The sequence below is a fragment of the Ornithodoros turicata genome, chromosome 1 (genome assembly GCF_037126465.1).
Source record: "Ornithodoros turicata isolate Travis chromosome 1, ASM3712646v1, whole genome shotgun sequence".
Taxonomy (NCBI): Eukaryota; Metazoa; Arthropoda; class Arachnida; order Ixodida; family Argasidae; genus Ornithodoros; species Ornithodoros turicata.
The window spans coordinates 137,613,494-137,631,552 of NC_088201.1; the positions used below are offsets into that span (position 1 = coordinate 137,613,494).

Here is an 18,059-nt window from a genome sequence, read left to right on the forward strand (position 1 = left end):
ATGAAGATTCACTGCGCTCGTTTTTTGAACATTTTAACTCTGTTCACGATACAATCAAATTCTCTTGTAACCATTCTAACACCTCGGTAAATTTCCTCGACGATAATATATCTATACAATCTGGCAAACTTATTACCGACCTCTACAAGAAGCCAACTGATAAACGTCAATACCCACACTTCCAAAGCCACCACCCAAATTTCCAAAAAAGGAATATACCGTACGGCCAATTTACACGCCTTAAGCGCATATGCTCAAACGACAATGATTTTCTTGAACGCGCTAGAGAAATGTCAGTTGACTTTCAGAAACGCAATTATTCGCCGGAACTGATAGAGAACGCTCTATTAAAATGTAGTTTTTTTGCAGAGTGATACATTGCCCTCCCATCAGCCTATTAAACACCGCGATCATATCGCTTTTGTCACCGTCTACAACAAAACATTGAACAACGCTAGATCCATTTTTGAACGTCATCTGAACATACTGCACAGCGATGAAAGACTTCCCAACTGCTCCAGTTGTAACTTTCCGCAGATCTCGCAGTATTCACAACATCCTCACCTCCTCCCGCTTAGTGCGACAGCAATCCGGTTGCTCTCCTTGCAATAAAACACGCTGTCAAACATGTCATTTCATAAACCCATGTACATCTATCTCTAGTAACGCTAATTCCTTTACATTCAAGATACGACACTCTTTACATTGCAATTCATTTAATTTATGCTATTTGATTATGTGCAAAAAATGCAACGTCCAATATATTGGTGAAACATCAAATTCCATGCGAGAAAGATTTTATGGTCACAAATCTGACATAATTAATAATCGCCCCACCCCTGTCTCTGTACACTTTAATGCATCGGGACATGACTTTAATACTCATCTATCAATTGCACTCCATGAATCCGGATATACAAATGACATAAAACGAAAAAATCGCGAATCCTACCTGATCTCTAAATTTTGCTCCCTTCAGCCGCACGTGTTAAACATATGCGCTGGCCCGTTACAGTTGTTCAACTTTTAATTATGCTTCAAGTGGGTCGTCCTTCCGTCATCCAGGAAGTGTGGATTTTGGGGGTGGATGTGTCAATGTGTCACAAAATCGCGCGAACTATTTTGCAACACAGATGAGATATCACTTTCTGCGACTCGTCGGTTTTTCTTCATGTTTGCTTCATGTTCATCCGACAGGGAAACATCCTTCAATAGTTTTCTTAAGACTTAAGAGGGCATACCAGCTCTCCGTCCGAACGTATTTCCTATGGAACATATTTTATGCTTTGTCTCGGTAACCACCGCGTAGATTTTAACACGGGCGGTTTCACTATAAAGAGGAAGACGAGATGAATCGTATAACATTTATACATTTCTGATACATGTCGTGTGTATTTACAGCGTGTGTATACAGCGTGCCGTGTATCGCGACTTCACGAATGCGAAAAAAATACAAAATTTTTCTCCTCCCTCTTTGGACAGGTTTTTATCAAACTTCTATAGCCATTTCGAAAAAAAAAAAAAAAACTTCTAATTTACTTTCTCTAGAAACATTTCAGGAATCAATGACACCAAATTTACATGTCTACATCTTTTCGTTTTTATAAAAAAGCATGAAACATGATTACACACATACATGATACACATCGACTGAAAGCCCAGTGAAACACGTCATTCTGTGTTGCCATCTGGTTACGCAAAAGGAAAACCGCGCGGACCGTATCCTTCCGCCGAGCAAGCGGAGCGCATGCGCAGCAATGCTGGCGTGTATGGGTGGGGTGTGGATGACATCCTGGTTCCTGCATCTTCTTTCTCTCTCTTTCTTCTCATTACTTTCATGGCCCACTGACTTAGGTCATGGCTTTGGAGGCCAGTACAAAAGGTTGCTTAGCTGCTCGTAAAGGGATTATAGTCTGAGCCTGCTTAGTGCGTGTAATGTAAAGAGAAAGCACACCGACATCAACAACCCTCTTCTTTTCTCTCTGTCTCTCTGCTCACGGTGCGCGTATAGAAGAGTGAGGCGAGTTTATTAGCTTCACGTGAAACGTCAATTTGCCCGGTTTTGCCGGTTCGAGTTTTGTGCGAGTTCAGTCAACTGTTTGAAATGTCTCATCAGGCTAACAGAAATCTCTCGTATTTCCGGTTAGTGCAAGCATGGCTTTACAGTCATCCTTTACAGTAGCTTTCAACAGGACTGTGCTGTAATGTTCCTAATGCTGAAAAAATGCTAGAAATTCTACCGTCGCCTACCATAATAATAACTCGCCGTTTCCTTTTCTTTTCGCTAAGCGCCTCAGTCAGTTCCAAACTTCTGAAGTTTTCGGGAGGACCTCGACATTCCCGGTTGCCAAATCCACGATCTCGAAATTCGCGGGGTATCAGAAAAAAAAAGGTCCCTGGTTGTGTGGACGGAAAAAATGGTCCCGCAAGCACCTGCGCTGCCAAAAATACAGGGGCGTAGTTGCAGATAGCCGATGGAGAACATCACAGCCGACCAAGTGTTTCCATTCGCTCTCCTGATTTGAAATTCAATTCAATGGGTAACGTAAAATCGATATAATTCGCTGCACGAGTTCGCTAGTGATATCGTCCTGACACGGGTTTTGCAGTTGTCCCCTGCATCGTTTCTGTGTCGATGTTGATGTACAATGAAAGCTGTACACCCATTTATTCACTGTTTCATGGCCCGTACAACTCCTCTTCTGCAGAAGATACGGTTCATGGACATCGAAAGTATATGAGAAAACAAGTGCAAAGTCTGTGTCTGACCTACAATAGGAAAATACCATACTGGAGATAGATAAGCGATATAGAGGCACCACCCAGTGAGCGTCATCCAAAGATGTCATTTATTCATTTGACTGATTTATTTGTCAAAATTTTTATTATTTGTCATCAATTATTATTCGAAAAAGGGTTGGGGACTAGGGATGAAACACATGTAATGGCATGCTTAGTCACTATGTGTCAGAGGGGAAAAACCTATCAAGTTGCCGAACGGCCTAGGGTGAACAAAGCGGCCCTCGGACCGCTTCCTGGATGCGAAAAAGGGGGTTAGCATGAGGAATGTGTTTACGAGCAAGCGGATTACACAGAGATAAATGTTCCTTAGGATAACGGCATTTACAACTGCAGCTTTCTTTGTTCTTCTCTTTCTTTCTTTCTTTTATTGATTCCTATATATATATTTTTTTTGTCATCCAGGTGATCCAATAAGAAAAATTGATCAAGCGACCGCTGCACCATTATTTCCACTGATCTCTATAGTATAGGCTGGATCGCGCATCGGGTGCTCCACAGCGTGGTCACCGGCCGCCGTATTGGCACAACGCATTCTGTCGTCTGCATTTAGTTCAAGCGGGGCTGCCCGTATTTTTTAAGATTTACTTTAAACTAAAAAGCATGTCATGCCAGTGTGTTGCAGCTTTGAGTACACTTCACACGGACAGAGAAAGAGGGATAATTTTTCATAGGTAAGCTCTTTATTTTGAGAAAAAAAACTATTTATTCGTATCGCATGCATCGGACAACTCGGACGTTTTTGCATTGCTACTTCGGTGGTGCCATTGCGTACTAAGAAAGTATGTGTGGCTGCTCCTACAAATCTCAAGACCATGTATTTTCTATAAACAATGCGCTTGTGCTTGCAGGTTCCCTTCACAGTCGCTCAGCTGTGCCGAAGAATCGGATGCAGAACCTACACCAATTTGTTCCACTGTTCTTTTAATCTGTGAGCTACGGTGGAAGTAAATAAACTGCTGTGTTAACCTCGTATGTGCCGTCGCTCCTACAGCGTGTGTGATAAGTCATGCATGTGCATGCTCTTCGTTCACAGCGCTTCGAATTTCTGTAATGAAATACGCTGACAGCTGAACAACTGCAAAGCACTCGTTATTTTAAGATGAGGAATGGGGAGTTTCATCGCCAGGGTTTATTCTCCACCCCATATTGCTGGTGGTCATGTGCTGAATAAAATAATGAGCGCCGTCAGAATAAGGATCGAGGTTGTGTGTTCTGCAATACACACAGAGACACTCGTAGAACATAATACGATAATAAAAAAAGTCAAACGAGAACCGTACAATACCAAACCACATAATAACGAACGAGAACCGCGGAACAGCACACGAAAACCGAACAAACGAAAACAAACAAAAAATATAAAAACGGAAGTACCTTACAATAACAAGCAGTGTGAAACCTTTCCGAGTAAAAATAATTAATTTTATAGGTTGACATTCACCAAATTCACCTTCATGCGTATGCGCCCTGTGCACGACAGTTACCACCCCCTATTCGGAATACCGGTAGCGGAGAAGAAAAAGAAGGCAATTACCATTAAAAACTACAGGAACACGGCTGAATACAGAATATGTACAAGGCTAGAACTGTGACACAGAGTAAAAACAAATGTGCTTTGCTGTTCTTGATTTTTGGTGACCTCTCATAGTTTCTGTTTACGGAACTGCCTGTCCCAGCAACATTGTATCAGTATCTATTGTTTTCCGAAAAGTGGTTCAATGCGTAGTTGAATGGTGTGGGTCCTACACGCAGGGCCGGCGATAGGGGGTGGGGGGCGAGTAAGGCGCCCGCCTTTGGCCCCGCGCTTGCATAGGCCCCGCGCACGAAGCCCTCAACCAGGGATAACTTTTTTTAAGATATCAAGTATGCACTTGATCGTGTGAAACAGGCCCCGCGATGTGCCTTTGTCTCTGCCCCCGCACACCCCTAGCACCGGCCCTGCCTACACGCCTGGATTAGCTGTCGTGTTTCGGCGCACTTCAGTTACAGTGCCTCCAGGAAGCGGAAGAAAGTCTCTCCCTGAATAGACAAAAGTAGAAGGAAACGGGAAAAAGTTAAATCTGAAAAGTTATAAATTAAAAAAGTTAAATCTGAAAAGTTATAAATTAAAAAAGTTAAGTGAAAAGTAAGAAAGTTAAAAAGTTAAAAGCTAATTTTGCGCATTCCTGGGCTTTTGCAAACAGCCAACACTACAAGAAAATAAACCGGGAGTTTTCCGTGTGACGTTGGATTTAGATTGTGTTTCACGTCACATCTGGAGAAAATCTCTAAAAAATCCGGATAAAATTATGTGGATAAAATTCAAAAAAATCCACCGGATAAAATCCATGTGGATTAAATCCAAACAACCCTGGTAATTGTCCGCCTTCAACAGTTCTGTGGTGAGCAATTGTCCGGCCTCAGCAGTTTTTCGGTGAGCAAATGTCCGGTGAGCAATTGTCCGCGCCCCCGACGGAACAGCACGTTGGTTAGTTTATCATTAGGATAGTAAAAGTTCGGTGTTTGCATTTGCATGTTTAGGCTAGTCTAAGTGCGCTTTGGCAGTTTCCCGCGCACAATTGTGCATTTCATAGCCACATTTATAGCCCCATAACATTTATTTACAGTAGTTTATTTTTCAACAGGGACTTCGATCACTTTATTTATTGGTATCGGTTCCCAGGATTTTCCATCTTTGGGCACTCCTTGCTGGTTGCGCGTGGGATGACACAAAACCTGTAGCCGCCTGTTTTTGCACCGCGAACAAAGGGAGGCCTACTGACGACGATAAGGAAAAACTCCGGGTCTTATTCTCCGCTGAACTACCGACTCTACGCTGAACGAAAGGTCTGGTGTAATGTGAACTACCCTGTGAAAACCAAGGAGTGTCTAAAAATATAGTACTGAAGTTTCCGGGTAATAATCAGCGCATTATGAGACATAATTTGTGCTCCGAGACCTTCTCGCGCGTCAAGTTCCTTTCATTTTACCGTTTTCATTTATACAAAGACGAGTTCAAGGAGTTTTAGGAGCTTCCTTCTCCTTTTTTCTTTTTTGGAATAGCTGTTGCTAAATGCAATAAATGCAATAGGCACAATACTTACAATCAGTCATTTTCAAATTACTGATAAATAAATAAATACATTGCATTTATTTATTCTAAATAAATGGAATGGATTTATTTAGACTGATTGAGTGTAAGTATTGAGCCTATCAAAAGGCCGAAAATCATAACGCCGTACTATCAGAAGGCTGAAAATGGAAAGGCCAAAGAGACAGAGGGTGGAGACCCCAGTGCATGACCACTGAATGGGATGGTGCAGATTATGAAAAAGTTGTGGCTTTTGTATTACAAATCAAATAACTGCAATGCATAGCATTTGGTGCTCGGAAATAGAGTAGCCAGAGAAGATTAAGAAAAAAACAATAATCTGCATCCTGTTTACTACGAAAAGAAAGTGCGTGATGGGTAAAGCGCGGATAATTGTGCACTAAAAGCCCTTGAAAAATAGATGCAACTATGAACTGAAATCTAGATAGCCGAAGAAGCACATCACAGCCGACCGAGTGTTATCATTAGCTTTGCGGATTTGTCAAAATTGTGAGACATGAAGTTCTTTTTACGTTTTTTCATGTGTTAATGAATAATTAAATTTACATTCCATTCAACGAGCAACATAAAATGGATATAGTTCGCTGCATCAGTTCCCTAACGATGTCGTTCGCTGGATGCTAGTATTTCTCTACTGTTGGTCAGACACAGGTTTTACAGGGGATCCGGACAAAATGTCCCCGGACGAAATATCCCCAGAGAAAATGTCCCCAAAACTGTCCTCGGACAAAATGTCCCCCTCACTACGAAATGAAAGTTCCCGTTGCACAGTTGTTGCTAGCCTCCGTGACTTTTTGGTGTAGATTTTTTTATGTTTTATTTTAAAAGATTTATTTCGGCGTACAGCCCTACCCACAGCCGGGCACACCCGCTACGCTACGCTATAGCGCCGTTTGACGAAAACTACCTTTCGTGATACTCTTCTTCCAGAGACGATTTCCCCTGGGGACATTTTTTCTTGAGGGACGGTTCTTCCTGGGGACATTTTTTCTGGAGACGAAAATCCGGCCTCTCGGGTGAGCTTTGATTATGTCAAATGACTTCTCCGTGGTCATTCCTTCAGTTGGCCCCTAGCGCTCAGATTCATCTCTGGAAACCCCCATTTCGTAATTCCATCTGTGTTGAGCTACAAGAATAGTGATTCGCCTAAAATACGCATGAATTTGGCTCACATGGTGTCCAGTTCTTCAGCTTTTTCCACGACCGAATTCTGTATTTTCAAGTTTGGATTGAATTGACTGAGACCTCAGCATCCAACACAACGAAATCTGGAGAAAAAAATTTACGCTTCAGAAGTTCTTCTAAAAAAAGAAAAAAAAGAAAAGCGTATATTTTCTTGTCCCACATGATAAGGAAGTCGAAGTGCACACTCAAACGAGAACCTCTTATGTTGTCAGGTGACCATTGTTATTATTTTTTTACCCTGTGTTCTTTTATTTTTTGTCGAATCGTTTTTCTTGGCACCCAGGAAAAAAAAAATGGACTCCCGACTCCCGTTGCGAGGCATCGCCGCACGACCTTGCCTTATTTTCCTTTGTTGGTTTCTTGTGTGTCGACCCGAAGCCTTTATCACCCTTCATTTCCTTTGTACGGTTTGGCAAACTAGCACACCACGTCGAGACGAAACGAAGTCCCCTGTCACTGGGGATTGTTCGCTGACATCATTTTTCTGGGCTGGTGTAATGTGAAAGAAACAGAAGGGAAAACAGGGGTGAAAGGAGTCTTTCAAATATGTTACTGAAGTTTCCGGGTAATAATAAGCAGTCTATTTTGCGACGGAAATTTTGAAAAGTATTTGGCACCAACGCCTTGAAAATGAATTAAGATATTTGATGACACTTACTTATCAGAAATATACACACCACAATGTCATTTTTGCATGAATAATAGGGGTATTATCAAGGTAAACTGCGTGTAAGCGAGTGCAGAAAAAAAAAGAATACTGTTTCGAGCACTGGATTTTCCAGACTGGCGTTGTAAGCGCTGTGTGCAGCGTAATTTACAGCCGCTGGTAGATCTAGTTGAGAGCTTCCGAGATACCGGCATCTCGGGCGAGCTTGTATAGCATATGAAGTAACCTTTCCGTGGCCATTTCCTGATTTCTTAAATGGCAATCGACTAGTGCTCAGACTCAGTGTTGGCAACGTTCGTTTATAATACCATCTGTGTGTGTATTGCCCATATTACCATCCGTACTATCCAATTACACTTGTACGTCGGCATACGGTAAGTATCCACTAGTACAATAAAACGAAGGGTAACTAAAATTCCATAGCCAGTCAGTGCGGACGCCAGTGACTTGTGAAAACAATAAATATAGCATAAGTATATAACAAAATAAAAATAACAAAGTACACATATAGCAATAGGAGACTAGCAAAAAGACCTAAATGTCCGAATCGAACTGCTATCCTTTTGTATCGAAGTCCTCTTTACTTTACTTCTCTTACTTCTTCTTTACTTACTTTACCTCTCGACAAACAGCGCAGGGGAGCGTTTCACCTTAAACTCGGATTGTACCTCATTACGGCCAAAGTCTCAATACGGCCGAAGGTAAAGTCTCATTACGGCCGAAGATGTCTCATAACGGCCAAAAGTCAAAATGTGTATTGTAACGTGCATTGACATGCAATGTTGCAGCCAGGTATGGATATACACTCCAGAGGGTATAAGCCATGCAGTGTGCCCTTAGGGCCCTTACCATATATATACACATATTGTGAGACAATCAGTATGTTATCATACCACAGCACAATGCAGCCTATTGTGTAATGTGCACACCTCAAAGGTAGTGTTGATGTTGCTACTATGTGGAGTTAGTTACTTGTGGAGAGCTAGTTGAACATCGCCTTTGTTGTGACGTTTTTGGAGTCATCCTACAGTCACTGGTCAAGAAAGAACACCTATCTCAGTCGACGTCAGTTTATTTCCATTCGCTTTACAATGGTACAATTCTTGCTTCTGGAATGAGTAGACCTGCAAGAAGCAAAGATCAACCGTGAATAGTCTAGAATGTTAAAAAAATAGGCATTTGACCCTACATGGCTGGTTTTAATGTGCACAAGCTGCATACATGTTGATGGGTGTTCGTTATTTCATACAAGGCTAACATAATCTTCATCTAGACAAAAAAATGACAAGCCTTAAAAATGTGACTTCCACGTAAGCACAATGCATGATCATGAGATGAATTTAGTTGCATTAGTTCATTCACTTAATGGAAACACGTGAATATGACAGTGATACATTACAATTCATGAAATGATGCATGCATGACTTTCCTCTTCTTGTTTCTTTCTTATAAAAGTAGTGCACGAATTAATATTCGTGCACTACTACACAATTTTTCACTTCACAGCAGAACCGTATGATACATTTGTAATCTTAACAGCTCACCTCTTCAGCCAAGACTCCCTGGGCAGCAACATCCTTAGCAGTGTTGTTGTTGCTTTTCTTTTTCGGAATCCTTCGTGTAGTCACATAACATGACTGGAATGGAAAATACGGTAGCTATAAATAACAATGTACTTAAATGACTTCCTCTTGAAATATTTATTCTAGTCACATATGCTTTTGCGCTTAGTACGGTGCAAAAGCCTGCGCAACATTTGCAGATGTTCGCGGTAAGCAATTCGAGGAGATCAATTCAAGTATGTATTTTTGAACAAATATGACGACAAATTTTAACAAATGAAATATGGCTCACAATGATAGATGTGCGGCATTATCGGTGTCTGAACTTCGAATGAATTTGTTGTTCCTAAACGCGCAACGAACTACAAACGGTGCAAACCTACTAACACATACCGAGTCACATCTATTACAGGCACTTCGGCTGTTTCGATTCAGTCAAATTACTCGTATGAGAATGCAACCATGTGTGGATAGCACACTGCTAAGCCTGACAGTCTACGAAAGCATAACTCACCAGAATTCTTGGTTCTCGGCCTTGGTCAACACTGCGCGATATACGTTGGGACTGTGACGATTCATTGAACTCAATTTTCACTGGAGCAACACGCGCTGATCGAAAGACAATGACGGAAAATAAAGAGCCGCTTAAGTCCACTAATTTGCACGTTACAGAACTATAAATCGATAGGTAAATACGTCGTAAACTACAACGCTACCACTCTCCAACTGCTCGCTGACACAAGAAACGAGATACGCAACGTTGCTAGACACCATCCGAAGTGAGAGCGTGAGAGTAGCAAAATAATAAGATATCAAAATACGAAACAAGCAGTATTGATCGCCCCTCCTTCCATAGCATGGAAAACGTGACTAGTGCTGAGATAAACATACATGCCCATGACGCGAGTTATTTTCGCTGATCAAGAAGAGGTCACGTGGGATTGCCTGACGCTTGCGAAATGTGCAGCAATATGCAGTGAGAATGGCGAAACGAAAGTTGTAAATTTTGCATTGTACTTCATGGTAGCTGTCAGAAAATCGAAGCAAACTTATGAGACACTGGATTACAGGTATGTTGGCATCTTTTTCATTCCTGCGCATCATTCCACATTACACTGTACGTCGATGGTGTCGTGGGTATCATGGGAATCATGTCTCACGATGCTGGGGAAGTAGTTGCATGGGGAAGTGTGCATGGTTCTAGACTTTTAATTTTTGATCGCGTAATCGGAATATCGGCACCTTTCGCGTTGTGGCTTGCATGTAATTAACCAATAGCTGTTCCTCTACTAGCGCTTCTTAGAAACGACAAAACGAAAGATGTGGGAAGGTATATTTTGGATTACTCATATATAACAAGAAAATGTATCGTTTTCAGGTTGCTGCCACTACTCTATGTGCCCGCAATTGTCCTGCGTGTGTGATTACACGGACGTCGCCCACCAAGGCGGAAGTGTTTTGCGCACACACGTTTCAGCATGAAGCCTGCAGGTAACATCTGCTGCTTACCTTTAGGATATACTGATTCTGAATTTACATATTGTAGCTTAGAGGAATTCCGAATGCCTAAAGTGACACACGCTTACAACATTGTGACATCAGTGCAGTGACATAAGCACTAATGTAGTACCCCACGAAAATGAACAAGGGGCAGTGGTTTATCCAGAAGCCCAAGCACGGAGGGGTGTTAGAAAAAATTGTGGAGGTTCATCATTATAGTTACGTCATTACAGCTTAACATATCATTACAGACGTGTCTGAAGGTGAAATCGCAAGGGCAACCCCCCTGTAGGGCAAAAAATTTAGGAGGGTGTCACTGAACAATTGGGGGGTGTAGGGGGGGTAAAGCACAGACGAGGGGACCCCTCCACCCCATGTAAAGCCTGATAAAACACCTCCTGAAATATGTTTCTGACTTTACAGCTGCATCATTATGACGTAATTGTCATTGTTGGTCATAATTTCTTAAATATGTTTTGAATGTATGAAAAAAAGTCTGCTTGACAGCATATGTCTTATGGTCATCATCAAACAAGAGCATATGTCGTTTTGTTCAGCACTTTATGTACTTTTTTTTAAATTTCAGGTGGACGTAAATTGCAGAAGGCAGCTAGTGGAGGAAAAGATCATGATCATAGGTTATGTGGCTCCTGGAGCTCCCAGTGGGCTCCCTTGGGGAGTAACTTTTCAGAACACACACACACACAGTTTGCTCACAGAACCAATGAGTAGGATCTTGCTCGAATGCGGAGAGAAAATGGCGTAAGACATACAAATATCATGTGACACAGTATGACAATAAAAAATTTTTCACGAGGTATGCATGAAACATTGTCGCAATATTGTGTGCATGAACCATTGTGTGTGACACAAGCCGTGGGGGCACACTGCCTCGGACACACTTTGGGAAGCATAAAGCACAGCGATTATGGTTGATGCTCCTTTTTTTTCTTTTTGGCCGTGATGAAACATCTTCGGCCGGATTGAGACTACCTTCAGCCGTAATGAGATTTGGCCGTAACGAGACACTTGGGGATGGAAAGATTTTCGGCCGTAATCAGAGTTTGGCCGTAATGAGACTTCGGTCGTAATGAGATCTTACCAAAATCGCGACCTCAACCATGCACAATGGGGATTATTTCGGAGTCGGAGGATAAAGACGGCGAGCGTGGCGCCATATAGAATCGGGAAAATGGTGAATCGGAGTTGCTTCCCGACTGGTATGGCCTCTTAAGAGAGGCTCGTGAGAAATTCCGTCCTGTAAGAATCACACAGTTTTCTCATATAAAAACCACAAGGCCAGACACTGATTATCTCTCAGGATATTTTCTCATTGATGTGCCCGTGAGGATATGATGTGTATTTGCATCCTCTGTAGGAAAATCTGAAGAACGAAGACGCTTAGGAAATTCTGAGAGAATGCTATGTTTCTAAGAGCGTTTCCGTAGTATTCTTCAACAGGGTGGTGCACAGCGACACCAATAACAAAGTCACGGAAGAGGCATACAGGTGCCCTTTAAGGGGTATTAATCCTCTTGTTTTAAGTCTTTTAAAAGGACAATTAAGGGATTTAATCGCCGTTCGCTGCGATCATAGTGAATGAAATAAAAACCATAAAGCACAGCACATCAGTCCTTTTAAATGCACTATACCAACGCGTGGGCCACCAGTATACCGAAGTGGTAAGTGGTTGGCAGCAAATTTTACATGGTTCACTGCACCTGTAATAGCAATAACAAAGCCACGGAAAGCGAGTGCGGGTGTCATTTAAAGTACAATACTCCCCTCGTTGCAAGTCTCTTAAAAGTGACAACTAACGGATTTAATCGCGCTTGGCTGCGATCGTAGTGAAAGTGAGGGTGAATGAAATATAAAACCCTACAGCACAACACATCACCCCTTTAAAATACACGATACTGACATGCAGCCCACCAGTGTCAAGTTGGTCAAAGGCAGGCAGCAAATTTTACTTCGTTCACAGAACCCGCAATAGCAATAACGAGGTCGCAGAAATGGAGTACAGGTGCCCTTTAATGTCTGCTACTCCCCTCGTTCTCTGCGTCATCTGCTAGTATCGTAAAAGTGACAAATAACGGATTTAATAGCGCCTCGCTCTTATCGTCGCAAATTGAATACAAAACCCTCAAGCACAGCTAATCGCTCCCCTTTAAACTGGACTAGAACAACATGTGGGCCACCAGTATGAAAGTGGTACTAGCATTAGGGGTGCTCATGAGGCCGATCATGAGTGAGTTCACTACGCTGCTGACACAGCATAAGCCCTCACTGGAATTCAACTGCAAAACCCATAATCCATCAGCGACATCTGACCCGATCACAGGAATTCAACTTCAAAGCGTGATGGGACCTGAAATTGAAGTTGAAGGAGAGATTGTAATGTGGTGGGTTCTGAAGTTGAAGTTTAATTATGGGTTGTGAAGCGACGTGTTCTGAAGTTGTGATGGTTGAAGCTATGATGTTATGGTTTGTGATGGTGATGTGTTGTCATGGGCTGTACGGAAATTCGATCATGTGATGTTCGATCATGAATTCTTGTGGAAATGTCGACCTATGCTTGTAACGTGCGGGACCTATTTCATTCATTTCGTGAAATGCCATCGTGGGTACAACGTTCTCTGCATTCATTTGTGCCCTATCCTTTGCAGCCGACATGAGTTTGATGAGTGGGATGGAGACGGGCAGCGAAGTGTCGTGTAAGTTACATCCCTCAGCTTTATGTGTGTGCTTCTTGGGTCACCTAACACATGACTATTTTATTGAAGTTGTAGCAGCCAGCGAGGCAACAGGAGCAGAAGCAGGAGGTATGCTCTATCATATTCTGCAGTTCTCTATTTATATTGTCGACCATGATATGACACTTTCTTAAAAAGTACCTGGCACAGCCTTGATCTCTGTGTCCGACTTAATGAAGCTAAGCGCCGTCAGCAAAACAGTGATCCAGTTTTGTATTGTGGTTTGGGCCAAGCCTACTTCACGATACACTCGCATCCCCGTAGATTGATACAGGTATATGGAACACACGCGAGCCACTGTTAGCGTACTCAATACATGAGCCAATTTGGTGACCATGGGTCCGACTCTCGTCATATAATCGACCTCGATTGCTTTGTGTCTCGCCTGTTATTGGTTGTTACGTCAACAAGACGTGTTACGTAAAGAACAGAAATGATCATCACGCGCCCTCAAGCTATAGCCTGGCTCTTGATCGTGCAGTCTTCAACCTGATAAAGTAGATAACAATAATGGTCCCGTGATGTTACGCGTAAGGGTCGTCTGCCTATAGTATGGCGACAAAGAAGGTAGATAAAGCCCGAATAATGCAGGATCGCAAGTGCTCGACTATTGGTTGAGAGTGCATGGCATTCACCTCTGTTCTTCATACCTTCTATCACGTAAGGACCAGTGACAGGCAAGACACAATGTAATCGAAGTCGATTACTTTGACGAGAGTAGGGCCCCATGTGTCATGCGACAAGGACATTCAATGGAGCAAACTTCGTAATAAGACGAAAGGCGCGGAGACAGAACAAAACAAAAGGGAGAGAACCACACAGGACAAGCCCTGAGTTGTAACTGAGAACGTTCATTAAGAAGACCACACAACGTAACGCACACGTGCAGAGGCAGACGTCTTATGCTTCGTCAGCAGCTAGTCCAAGCCGACGGTTTAAAGGGACGGTCGCATCCTCTTCAGTCCAGTGGTTTGAAATCCCAAACGGATACGAAGCGAATACCTGTAGAACCCGGCGAATAGTTGCAAAATGGAACGGTTTGCACGCATAAGTGCAGACGTACAGCAAACGTAAGCAGAGAACAGGTATCTTTTAATTTGCAGCGGTATACAAGCACCAAACCTCTGTCAGTATGCATGCAGAAAGTGGTGTTTTGCCCTTCAAAAACACTAGCTACTCTACGTAATCCAGCAGAAGACTCTTCCTTGTGGATGTGACTGCAATAGTCGTACGCACCTACTTGAGTGGCTGGAATACAAATACATTTCTGTGCCGCGTTTGCAAGCTTGTTGCACAGCTGGCAACCTGTAGTGCGCCACCACGGTAATGGACGTCCTGTGCTCTATGCACTCAACGAAGCAGGGTGGAGTGCCCTGAGAGAAAACGAGGACGAAGGAGCTTTTGCTGCGTTATCTTGTATTGACTTAACGAAGTGCTCCTGAACGCTGTCCCTAGCGTAGACGTGTGCGCCGATGGAACTTTGACCGGCGGCGGCGTCATGCGCATTTTACCACCGACAGCGGTGGCCGGTTGCGTCAGTGGCGCGAACACACAAGTCAATGACAGACTCTCATCATCAATCACGCGACATCAGCAAATGCAAATTCGACTTCGCGAGAGGGCTGCAATGCGCGCAGATGGCCCCTTCTAATCTGTTTTCGAATGCGAAAACAGGTGAGAGGAGGCCCTCTGCGCGTCGGTTTGGAAACGCCAGCGGCGTTTCTACTCTACTCAACGACATGTCTACTCTGGCAGTTTGGCTGTGTGTTAAGTATTTGTTCTTCCGTGGCTTTTTGTGCGGAAATTATTCGAATATATTTGGCATGTAAGAGACATTCGACTCGATTCGCAATTCGAATACTGAAATTCGTATTCGGTTCGGAATTCGAATCCAATAACATAAGTATTCGCTTTCATATACGAAAACCTTGGAAACTTTGTCTAGCCCGAAACATATCGCCAACACTTGTTTACAAAGCATAACACGCGCTATAGATCCTCCTTTTTGGATGCTGCATATAAACCAAAATAGTGATAAACTCCAGTCAGGTCTGACGAAGAAATATTTTTCAATACCCTCGGGGCCACAAGGCCACAAAAGAGGGGAGGGACTTGAATAAATAAATGGAGCAAACATACAAACAGTTACAAAAAGGCGCACTGGGGTGCTAGACTCGTCGTATCTTGAAACACGAACAAAGTTCAAGAGATGGGAGTTAGGGCAACCATTGGATGCTTTCCGTGACCCACGTGAGCGCTCCTGACTATCAATCAAACCTCAGGTCAAGGTTACCGAGACGCGCGCACTTTGAAATATTTTTATGACGTCAAAATGACGTTTTGGTTGGCCGAAGGGTGGTGTCTTTGCAGATTTCGACGACGTAAACAATTCGGGAGATATGGGGAAAGACAGCCATTGGACTGTTTCCCTGGCCACGTGACAGCCCATGTTGTCAATCAAACCAAAGTTCAAAGAAAGAGAAAATGCAGCTTTCGGCAGAAGTTCCGTGACGTCAAAATGTCGTTGCCCAACTTTTTTCCCACCGAGAAAACTTCAAGGAAATATTCTGGCGAGAGAGAGTGGTGTGAGAGTGATTGCAGCCGCTTTTATTGCCATGCCTTTACTACTGCGCCTCTGACTCCCCATTTATCATGAGTATGAAGATACGTCTGAAATGCCAAACGAGGATTTTTGCCAGTGTTACCGACTGTCGAAGAACGCTGTTCGTTCGCTGTGTGACCATCTGCGCAGAGCCTACACTTTCAGAAAAGAACTTCACCGCATAGCATGTTGTGCGCCAACTACAGCCACAAATGATATGCTTATCGCTTCTGTGTCGAAGAGAGAGGGGGACATAGGCATTTTTATAGCAATTATCATATACGCAAATTGCTATATGTTCCCGTCGCTCTTCGAATCAGAAGCGGTAATCCTATCATTCGTGTCAATGGCTTGCGGGCAACGTGCTATGCGGTGAAGTTCTGTTCTGAGGGTCTAGGGTTCACGCAAGATGCGCTTCTTGTCACGAATAATGGTATCATTGCGCACAAGACTGTTGTGTTCTCCACGTACGACACTGTACCTCCCATGACTTCAGGTTCCGTGATGTCCTGTTGTTTTCACGTGGTTTCCTTGCTGTACAAAAATGAGATTTTCCATTAAGACGCAGAGGAGGACAACAGCTTTCCTTCTGATGGAGAGATGCATCCTAAATATAAAATGCACACAACAGAGACATGAACACTGCATGTGCAGGGTGTTGCAAAGCGTCGATGCTCTTCTATGCAGCGGCGCAGCACTTCGAAATCAGCGCTTGCAAGTGCACGGACACAGGGTTTTTCGGACTTGCGACTCTTCCGTCCCTCTTACCATGAAGCAGTTGTGCCGTCGCAGTGCGGGCACTAGTATGTTTACATTTGCTAAAATTTACAAGTGGTCATTTTGAAAAAGAAACGAGTAGATATATAGAAAAAGGAAATACGAAGCAAATAGTTTCTTAGCTAAAGCGTTGTTGTTTTCACTGATTCCATCATTCCGCTGATAGCGGCAGCAAGGTTGAAACAGCGCAGCTATGTGAAACAACAGTGAGGAGGTTACAAGAAAAGCCTTGTCACCGAGTGGTTCGCCTTTTCGACATTTTTTTTTTTCTTTTTGCGTTTGCATAACTTGACGGAGGACTGCCCGGCCCGCAATTTCCGTGAATCGTACAACAGTTTTACGTTTCCTTTTTACGATTACCCAGTAGCGCGGGTATTTTGTGATGCCTTGGGATCAGGCCTCGAGTCATGCTGTTTCTGTATCTATTCAGTTTTGAAGAAATATTGATTCGGTTCAAAATTGAACATATAATTCCGTATTCGATTCGCAACACAGTTAGGCGCCTCGAGATCTGAAATGTTCAAATGTGCGCGGAGCCCAAATATATTTGACAATGTATGATTACGTTTTAATTTAAGTCCTTCAAGGATGTATTGCTCTGTATTTCACTCTTCACCGGAGCGGACAGAAGCGGTGCGCTTCCTCGTTCTTCATTCTATTACGCTCGTGCCAGTGGGCGGCTCGCGCACACACTGATTTTGATCGGCACTGATGTAGACCCAACTTCACTTGTCAGGAAAGGGAAATATTTTTCTTGAACTTCGGAAGTTCAAAACTCCTCCTCGCGCGACATCATCTTTTGAACCTAGTTCTGCTTTGACGAGTCTAGCACGCCTGGGCTTTCGAATAATGAAGAATGAATACACACAGCAGGGTTACAGACAGTAAGCATGTAAAGGTACATGGTGGAAAATTATTAAATATTGCAAAAGAGCCGCAGTCTGATGCCCGAAAATAAATAATAGTAGCAACAATTAGCATATAATGTCTAACATATGATAAGACATAGCACATAGAAACCGGAAAACAGGAGAGCATGGGTGTGAAAATGGGTTTAGCACTACTTATGTAGAAAACAACTCTGTAATGGAGTCCCTAAAAGAGGGCAGATCCTGTATGG

At 43.1% G+C, this 18,059-nt stretch overlaps 1 protein-coding gene across 1 annotated transcript in view; it reads left to right on the top strand.

The window, feature by feature from the left end:
* Window positions 1–18,059, top strand: part of LOC135369728 (uncharacterized) — a 112,685-nt gene that overhangs the window by 15,910 nt on the left and 78,716 nt on the right. Inside the window, exons 2-3 of the mRNA XM_064603248.1 lie at window positions 13,474–13,521; window positions 13,591–13,629. Coding sequence (XP_064459318.1) covers window positions 13,474–13,521; window positions 13,591–13,629 — 87 coding nt within the window. The remainder of the gene's footprint in view (window positions 1–13,473; window positions 13,522–13,590; window positions 13,630–18,059) is intronic.